This window comes from Boleophthalmus pectinirostris, unplaced genomic scaffold (assembly GCF_026225935.1).
Source record: "Boleophthalmus pectinirostris isolate CB_2022bp ecotype Guang Dong unplaced genomic scaffold, ASM2622593v1 HiC_scaffold_14, whole genome shotgun sequence".
NCBI classification, from domain to species: domain Eukaryota; kingdom Metazoa; phylum Chordata; class Actinopteri; order Gobiiformes; family Gobiidae; genus Boleophthalmus; species Boleophthalmus pectinirostris.
In genome coordinates, this window is record NW_026571047.1 from 35744469 (window position 1) to 35754468 (window position 10000).

Here is a 10000-nt window from a genome sequence, read left to right on the forward strand (position 1 = left end):
TCCCTCCCCGTGTGTCAGGTCCCTCCCCTGTGTTTCTATCCACATGAAACAAAATCTGGCACAAGGTTTAGTGACTTTTCTGTCAGGAGAAATAAACTAAAGGCTTAGACCTGGTTTAGACCCAGTTCAGTCCTGATTTAGTTCTGGTTTGTGGAGCTCATCCCAAACAAAGAACGAGAAGGAGAAACATCTGAGGAGCACAAGTCTGGAAAAGTCTTTAAAGACAGACACTCTCCCACAGAGTCCTACAGAGTCCCACAGAGTCCCACAGAGTCCCACAGAGTCCCACAGAGTCCTACAGAGTCCCACAGAGTCCCACAGAGTCCCACAGAGTCCTACAGAGTCCCACAGAGTCCCACAGAGTCCCACAGAGTCCTACAGAGTCCCACAGAGTCCCACAGAGTCCCACAGAGTCCTACAGAGTCCCACAGAGTCCTACAGAGTCCCACAGAGTCCCACAGAGTTCTACATAGTCCCACAGAGTCCCACAGAGTCCCACAGAGTCCTACAGAGTCCCACAGAGTCCTACAGAGTCCCACAGAGTCCCACAGAGTCCCACAGAGTCCTACAGAGTCCCACAGAATCCCACAGAGTCCCACAGAGTCCTACAGAGTCCTACAGAGTCCCACAGAGTCCCACAGAGTCCTACAGAGTCCCACAGAGTCCCTACAGAGTCCTACAGAGTCCCACAGAGTCCTACAGAGTCCTACAGAGTCCCACAGAGTCCCACAGAGTCCCACAGAGTCCTACAGAGTCCCACAGAGTCCTACAGAGTCCTACAGAGTCCTACAGAGTCCTACAGAGTCCTACAGAGTCCCACAGAGTCCCACAGAGTCCTACAGAGTCCTACAGAGTCCCACAGAGTCCCACAGAGTTCTACAGAGTTCTGAAGGTCCTGTAGAACATCTTGAACTATGACATCATTATCTGTGTAAGGCACAGCAGCCTTTAAGTGCATCGTTAAGAAAAACTGGAACATTCTTAAAAGTCACTGGCAGCTGTTTTCTCTGAACCTCCATCATCTGCTGTGAGAAGAACAACAACTTTAAACGATCAACTTGTGAAAAACTAAAAATCTCCCTGCAGAGAAAAAGACATTCTTTCCTAAACCAGCTGGTACATTTCAGTCACTGCATCCGTATCAATAAATGTACTTCTTTTAAAAACTCTTCAGCCAAAAAACTTTGACATGTCGCCCGTTTGCCAACATTAACCCTCCACACGTGCTCTGTGGGCTGGACTGTCACTGTCGGTGCTTTTATACTGGGCAAACAAAACAGAGACTCAAGAATCACTTTTGTGAACAGAAAAACACTATTAAAACTAAAAACCCAATTACCCAACGGCTCTTCACATTCAGTCTTCAGGCCAATTTACGGTCCAGTGTCAAATCGTCTGTGTCGACGCGTACCCCCTACGCAGAGCCTCTGTGTCGACCGACGTGCACCTCCGAAATGTTCTAACAACGCGTCAAAACGACGCAGACAGCAGGGGAAGCGACGCAGATGATAAGAGCTGTGATTGGTCGTCCGTACCACGGCTCTGTAGACATTTCCTGTCGGCTTTTCTTTCTTTCAGTATATATTGAGAAATAATGTGTTTAATGCAGCTTTGCGCATGTGTTTACATTTTACAGAAACAAAACTTAAAACCGCATGACTAACTTACATAAACAAAGCGCTCATAAAACAGTTCGCTCCTGGTACACGGTTCAGCTTCTCTCGGACTAAAAAAGGACACGACTCAGTGGAACATGAGTGTTCTTTCGCGTTAGAGATGGTTCATGTTAAACTTTTCAGAGATTATACGTCTGCAGGTCATACACACAGACTGTACATATGAATGGACAGATATCGTCGCCCCCTAGCCTTTTTCTAGTTGTCATGTGATGTTGTCGTGTGATTGATAACTGTATTTAATGACATCTGTGTGTCTTGTTTTACAACTTTGTCCTGATGAAGACGTCTCTCTGGTGGAAACGCGTTGCCCTTAAAACAAAGGACTTTTAAAATATTCAGTGGATTCAGTGTGAGTGGTGCCTCGGGTTTGTACCTCGCCCACGTTGATGTGGGTGAGTAACTTTGTGTTTAAACACTTCTGTTTAACCCTCGTCGAGCTCTACTGTTGTTTTTTACTCTTTTATGACCCACTGAAGCTCCACCACTTTTTCTGCATATGACATCATTATATTCAAGAACATGAAGGCACGTGTCACAGACTCCTGACCTCTGACCCCTGACCTCTGACCCCGGCCCCGGGTTTGTACCTGGTACTCTTCGTAGGTGGTGATGTAGTGGGTGTAGACGTTACTGAGTCCAGCGATCACCACCTCCAGGTCCTTGAACGCTCCACCCACCTGAAGCTCCTGAGGCATAGAAACTTCAGGTCAGCAAAACAAACTACAGGTCATTAAAGTGGAGATGAAGCATATATCGGTTCAGGTATCTGTATCGGCCGATATCGACGCCAGTAATTTCTTAAAAGATTAACGAGTCACAATGGAAACAGAACAGTGTAATTATCCACACTAAAGAAGAAACTCACGTCTGTCTCTGGACAACGTGTTCCAGGTCACTTCTGTCACACTCAGGTCACTTCTGTCACACTCAGGTCACTTCTGTCACACTCAGGTCACTCCTGTCCCTCTCAGGTCACTTCTGTCCCTCTCAGGTCACTTCTGTCACACTCAGGTCACTTCTGTCCCTCTCAGGTCACTTCTGTCACACTCAGGTCACTTCTGTCCCTCTCAGGTCACTTCTGTCACTCTCAGGTCACTTCTGTCAGGTCACTTCACTCTCAGGTCACTTCTGTCACACTCAGGTCACTTCTGTCACACTCAGGTCATTTCTGTTTCAGTGTGAGAATCAAACCCAGGACCGTGTGGCTGTCCTGGGTTTGATTCTCAGACTACACCCTCCACCATCCCTTCAAAATAAAACACCTTTAAACTACACCCTCCACCATCCCTTCAAAATAAAACACCTTTAAACTACACCCTCCAGCATCTCTTCAAAATAAAACACCTTTAAACTACACCCTCCACCATCCCTTCAAAATAAAACACCTTTAAACTACACCCTCCAGCATCTCTTCAAAATAAAACACCTTTAAACTACACCCTCCAGCATCCCTTCAAAATAAAACACCTTTAACTACACTCCACCATTTCAAACACCTAAACACCTCCACCATTTCAAAATAAACACCTTTACTACACCCTCCACCATCCCTTCAAAATAAAACACCTTTAAACTACACCCTCCACCATCCCTTCAAAATAAAACACCTTTAAACTACGCCCTCACCTGTTTGACGGCCGCTCGAAGCCTCCGCCCCGACATCGTCCTGAGAGAGAGAGAGAGAGAGAGAGAGAGAGAGAGAGAGAGAGAGAGAGAGAGAGAGCTAAGTCACTCCCCCTTCAGAGCATCACAACACCCAGCGTGCGAAGCACAAATGAAACTCCTGCACCTCACCTCAGGTTTGTCATGTCACAGTGAACAGTTTTGTGTTATATTTGTGTATTTAAGGATTGTGGTGTGGGAGCATGGGGGCGGGGCCTTGTACAGACTCATACTGTGGGAGCATGGGGGCGGAGCCTTGTACAGACTTGTACTGTGGGAGCATGGGGGCGGAGCCTTGTACAGACTCATACTGTGGGAGCATGGGGGCGGAGCCTTGTACAGACTTGTACTGTGGGAGCATGGGGGCGGAGCCTTGTACAGACTCATACTGTGGGAGCATCGGGGCGGAGCCTCGTACAGACTCGTACTGTGGGAGCATGGGGGCGGAGCCTTGTACAGACTCATACTGTGGGAGCATGGGGCGGAGCCTCGTACAGACTCGTACTGTGGGAGCATGGGGGCGGAGCCTTGTACAGACTCATACTGTGGGAGCATGGGGGCGGAGCCACGTACAGACTCGTACTGTGGGAGCATGGGGGCGGAGCCTCATACCTTGTGTTGGTGCTGAGTGTCTGTGAGTCTTACGTCATTTCTCCTGGAACAGCGAGAACAGCCACAGACCCGATGAGAAACATCTGCACGTCGATGATGGTCGGGTGCCACGGCAACGGCCACGACATCTGACACACACACACGACAAATATCACACACACACATCTGACACACACACACATCTGACACACACATGACAAATATCACACACACACATCTGACACACACACACACACTGACACACACACACACACACACACACACACACACACACACACACACACACACACACACACACAGTACACACAGACACACACAATACACACACACACACACACACACACACACACAGAGTGCAGTATAAGTACCTCTCCTGTGCTGAACAGAATGGGTTTGGGTCGGTGACAGTCTTGAGTCTCGTTGGACGGTTGACCGACCAGATCGTCTCTGATCCCGTCCCAGAACGGGTCCCCCTCCACCATCCCTTTAAAATAAAACACCTTTAACTACACCCTCCACCATCCCTGTATTGTAGTACTTGTAGTATTTGTAGTACTTGTAGTACTTGTAGTACTTGTAGTATTTGTACCTTGGGTGAAGTTCAGGTCTCCTCCTCCGTCCGTCGTCCCAGCGGCAAAACTGTGTCCCAAAGCAGGTTTACACGTCCTCACCTGAAGTACAAATATTTATCAAAGTACACACAGTACACACAGTACACACACAGTACACACAGTACACATGTCCTCACCTGAAGTACAAGTATTTATAAAAGTACACACAGTACACACAGTACACACAGGACCATTGCAGGTCAGATAGTACTTGTAGTACTTGTAGTACTCTTACCATGTGAGTGCTGTCCGCAGCAGTAGTATTTGCAGTAGTAGTACTTGTAGTACTTGTAGTACTTGTAGTACTCTTACCGTGTGAGTGCTGTTGATGGGCAGAGACACGTTGCTCATGTCGATCCACTGATGAGCGAAATGTAACGAACCCCTCACCTCCTCTACTGCAGTACTGTACAGCTCCTGTAGTACAAGTACACAGAGTACACACAGAGTACTACAACACACCTGTCACCTCCTCTACTGCAGTAATGCAGTACTGTACTGTCCGGGCTTAGTCCTGTTATAGTCCAGGTTTAGTCCAGGTTTAGTCCTGGTTTAGTCCAGGTCTGACCTTGGTCTTCTTGTAGATGTTCTCGGCGATGATCCTGGTGCTTTCAAACATGTCGACTCCAGGTCCCAGCCCCATGCACATCTTAGTCTGTGTACACAGAGTACACAGAGTACACAGTACACAGAGTACACAGTACACAGAGTACACGGAGTACACAGTACACACAGTACACAGTACACACAGTACACAGTACACAGAGTACACTGAGTACACAGTACACAGAGTATACAGAGTACACAGTACATGGAGGTCAAGTATATGCAGTATCAGTAGTAGTATTTACAGTAGTATTTGCAGTAATATTTGCAGTAGTATTTGCAGTAATATTTGCAGTAATATTTGCAGTAGTATTTGCAGTAATATTTGCAGTAATATTTGCAGTAGTATTTGCAGTAATATTTGCAGTAATATTTGCAGTAGTATTTGCAGTAGTATTTGCAGTAATATTTGCAGTAGTATTTGCAGTAGTATTTCCCGGCAGGTGCTCTCTTACCCCCCCGACAGGACAGGAGCTGTTCACGTAGTCACACTTGAGGCCCGTGTTGGCGCAGTGGGGGCCCCTGGTGTTGGGAGTCACATCCCCGAGATTCGAGCTCGAAAAACCCGCCACAAAACGACCCTGAAAAACATGAGAAACACCGACCTGAGGGACGACCTGAGGGACAAAAGACAGAGGACAACAGGACCTGAGGACCTGAGGGACGACCTGAGGGACAGAGGACCTGAGGGACAGAGGACCTGAGACAGAGGAGGGGACGGACTCCACCCTGAGGCTCCAGGTCATTTTCTCCTCTGCGTGTGAACAGTTTAACTCCAGCTCAGTGTAACTCAGAGTAAAACACCAGAGTTGGACTCGAGTGACACAGCAGAGAGTTGTTTTTAACACCACAGAGTCACGTCATGTGAATGTGACATGTGACGTGTCCCTCAGCTGATTTAAACAGACCAAAACCTGTTTAATAGTAGTAGTAATAGTAGTAGTAGTAGTAGTTGTGGTATTTGTAGTATTGGTAGTATTTGTAGTATACATACATCCTGAATGTCAGATTTCCGGTCCTGGTGCAATTCATACAGGGAAAAATCGTCTGAAAAAGTGAACATCAAACCTCCATGTTTGTTTTCCCAGTGGGATGTGTCTATTGTCAAAGTTGATCTTTTCAAGTCTTTTGAGCCATGTCACTTTTGTTTCTGGTTCTGATATTGTCATATTTTAGTTTTGGGATTCGGACATCGTCATTGTGTGGTTGTTGGATCCTAACAGCGGAAAACAACTCGAGAAACGGACTTCAGAAGTTTGTGGACTCCATAAATGCAAAAGTGAATCAGATGTGTGTGACTCAAACCTCCGTTCAAACTGTTTCTCTTCCCAACAGAATTGAAAAATAGTGAAAGGTGAAGGTGATGGGCAGGATTGATCCACAGAAAGAACCAAAAAGGAAAACTTTGTCTGCCTATGCCATTTTGTATGTGGAGCGACAACAAAACAAAATCCCGTTTGTGAATCGAGAGGTGCAGAAGACAAACACACTGAGCTGCACTTTCTTGTTCTTGTGGTTTTACAGAAACATCACGTCTTGGTCTCTTTGCAGTGGAAGGTGTTTCTTGGTGAACAATTGGTGCCTTTCACTTTGACTTTTTAAATTCGTAACCGAGGTTGAGCGACGGATCAGGATTTTGCTTTGATGGACTTTGATAAACATCCAACAACCACACAATTACGATGTCCAAATCCCAAAACTAAAATATGACAATATCAGAACCAGAAACAAAAGTGACATGGCTCAAAAGACTTGAAAAGATCGACTTTGACAATAGACACATCCCACTGGGAAAACAAACATGGAGGTTTGATGCTCACTTTTTCATGTATTGGTAGTAGTAGTATTTGTAGTATTAGTAGTATTTGTAATAGTATTAAGAGTAGTATTTGTAGTTTTAGTAGTAGTAGTAGTAGTAGTAGTAGTAGTAGTAGTAGCAGTATTAGCAGTATTAATAGTATTAGTAGTATTTGTAGTGTTAGTAGTTGTAGTAGTAGTAGTAGTATTAGTAGTATTAGTAGTATTAGTAGTATTTGTAGTAGTATTTGTAGTATTTGTAGTAGTAGTAGTGGTAGTAGTAGTAGTAGTAGTAGTAGTAGTTTAGTAGTAGTAGTATAGTAGTAGTAGTAATATAGTAGTAGTAGTAGTAGTTAGTAGTAGTAGTATTTGTAGTAGTAGTAGTAGTAGTAGTATTAGTAGTAGTAGTAGTAGTAGTAGTAGTAGTAGTAGTAATATTTGTAGTAATATTAGTAGTATTAGTAGTATTAGTAGTAGTAATATTTGTAGTATTTGTAGTAGTTGTAATAGTAGTAGTATTTGTAGTACCTCTCCGGGCAGTCCCTGATTCTTGTCCAGTTCCATCATGAGGGAGGCCAGGCCCATGTTGTCGCTGCTCACCAGTCGGTTTGTGTAGTTCATACTGACCGCGTGCACCGCAAACCAGCTGTCAATCACACACAGGAAGTCACCTCACACACAGGAAGTCACCTCACACACAGGAAGTAACCTCACACATTGTCACTTGTGAGGACGCTGGTGTTTGTGGTCGTCGGACTGTAAACTCGTGAGTCAGTCACAGTTGTGGGTCTGAGGCCAGTGCTGAGTTATTCACGGGTTAGTTATGGTCAGGGTTAGTTATGGTCAGGGTTAGTTATAGTCAGGGTTAGTTATGGGGTCAGGGTTAGTTAGTCAGGGTTAGTTATGGTCAGGGTTAGTTATAGTCAGGGTTAGTTATAGTCAGGGTTAGTTGGGGTCAGGGTTAGTTAGTCAGGGTTAGTTATAGTCAGGGTTAGTTGGGGTCAGGGTTAGTTAGGGTCAGGGTTAGTTGGGGTCAGGGTTAGTAGGGGTCAGGGTTAGTTGGGGTCAGGGTTAGTTGGGGTCAGGGTTAGTTATGGTCAGGGTTAGTTGGGGTCAGGGTTAGTTGGGGTCAGGGTTAGTTATGGTCAGGGTTAGTTGGGGTCAGGGTTAGTTATGGTCAGGGTTAGTTAGGGGTCAGGGTTAGTTATAGTGGTCAGGGTTAGTTGGGGTCAGGGTTGGGTTAGGGGTTAGTTTATGGTCAGGGTTAGTTAGTCAGGGTCAGGGTTAGTTGGGGTCAGGGTTAGTTATGGTCAGGGTTAGTTATGGTCAGGGTTAGTTGGGGGTTAGTTGGGTCAGGGTTAGTTATGGTCAGGGTTAGTTATGGTCAGGGTTAGTTGGGGTCAGGGTTAGTTATGGTCAGGGTTAGTTACTCAGGGTTAGTCGAGTCTTTTACCTGAGGACCCCGATTCCGTCTCCGTCTCCGTCGGTGAACTTCAGGACTGTGACCTGTTTGTCTGTGTCCTCAGAGAACCTGGACACAAACACTCAATGTCCCACAATCCTCTGTTCTAATGTAGTTTACACAGAGACTCAATGTCCCACAATCCTCTGCTCTGTTCTGTTGTTGTTTCCTGGAGATGTGTTTTGTTTCATTAACATGTTTCAAAAAACCTGCACATTTAACACGAGTTCTTCTCTCAAACTGAAAACACTCTGTTCCACCTTGTGATGTCATCATGTGGTGATACAGGAAGTGTTCCACTGTGTTTTTAAACTCCACACACCTTCACCAGAATCTTTTGGATCATTTCAGTCCTGGAGTCGTCGATCTCGACTAAACTAAAGGGAAAAGGAAACTACCACTTCATGACATCACAAGGTGGTCTTGGGGCGGGTGTCTCACCTGTCCCTCTGATTGCGGGCTGGTGTCTTACCTGTCCCTCTGGTCTCGGCCGGGTGTCTCACCTGTCCCTCTGGTCTCGGCAGGTGTGTCACCTGTCCCTCGGGCGGGTGTCTCACCTGTCCCTCTGGTTGCGGGCAGGTGTCTCACCTGTCCCTCTGGTCTCGGCAGGTGTGTCACCTGTCCCTCGGGCGGTTGTCTCACCTGTCCCTCTGGTCTCGGGGGGCGGGTGTCTCACCTGTCCCTCTGGTCTCGGGGGCGCGGTGTCTCACCTGTCCCTCTGGTCTCGGGGGGCGGGTGTCTCACCTGTCCCTCTGGTCTCGGGGGGCGGGTGTCTCACCTGTCCCTCTCGTCTCGGGGGGCGGGTGTCTCACCTGTCCCTCTGTCTCGGGGGGCGGGTGTCTCACCTGTCCCTCTCGTCTCGGGGGTTGTTCTCGTAGGACTGGGGGCTCCGGTTCGAGCTGCTCTGCTCCAGTTTTCCAGAGTTCCTGAAGATTCGTCCTGGTCTCATGTTCTCATGCGCAAGTTCTACGCTCTAGAACAAAGAACAAACCAGAACAAACTAGAACAAACTAGAACAAACTAGAACAAACTAGAACAAACTAGAACAAACTAGAACAAACTAGAACACAGAACAAACATCAGATGCCCTCCCACTGTTTCCCCATGTGCAGTAGCAGTAGTAGTAGTAGTAGTAGTAGTAGTATCAGGAGTAGTAGCAGTAGTAGTAGTAGTAGTAGTAGTAGTAGTAGCAGCAGCAGCAGTAGTAGTAGTAGTAGTAGTAGTAGTAGTAGTAGTAGTAGTAGCAATAGTAGTAGTAGTAGTAGTAGTAGTAGTAGTAGTAGTAGTAGTTAGTAGTAGTAGTCAGTAGTAGTAGTAGTAGTAGTAGTAGTAGTAGTAGTAGTAGTAGTAGTAGTAGTAGTAGTAGTAGTAGTAGTAGTAGTAGTAGTAGTAGTAGTAGTAGTAGCAGCAGTAGTAGTAGTAGTAGTAATAGTAGTAGTAGTAGTAGTAGTAATAATAGTAGTAGTAGTAGTAGTAGTAGTAGTAGTAGTAGTAGTAGTAGTAGTAGTAGCAGTAGTAGCAGTAGTAGTAGTAGTAGTAGTAGTAGTAGTAGTAGTAGTAGTAGTAGTAGT

General features: G+C 46.1%; 1 protein-coding gene across 1 annotated transcript in view; it reads right to left on the reverse strand.

Annotated features, from left to right (window-relative positions):
• asah2 (N-acylsphingosine amidohydrolase 2) overlaps window positions 1-10000 on the reverse strand; it is an 18655-nt gene that overhangs the window by 4835 nt on the left and 3820 nt on the right. Inside the window, exons 5-15 of the mRNA XM_020931263.2 lie at window positions 9275-9402; window positions 8421-8498; window positions 7496-7613; window positions 5626-5751; window positions 5133-5219; window positions 4877-4981; window positions 4543-4624; window positions 4322-4437; window positions 3987-4081; window positions 3306-3345; window positions 2267-2365 (exon numbers count right to left, since the gene is read on the reverse strand). Of these exons, the coding sequence (XP_020786922.2) occupies window positions 2267-2365; window positions 3306-3345; window positions 3987-4081; window positions 4322-4437; window positions 4543-4624; window positions 4877-4981; window positions 5133-5219; window positions 5626-5751; window positions 7496-7613; window positions 8421-8498; window positions 9275-9402 (1074 nt within the window). The remainder of the gene's footprint in view (window positions 1-2266; window positions 2366-3305; window positions 3346-3986; window positions 4082-4321; window positions 4438-4542; window positions 4625-4876; window positions 4982-5132; window positions 5220-5625; window positions 5752-7495; window positions 7614-8420; window positions 8499-9274; window positions 9403-10000) is intronic.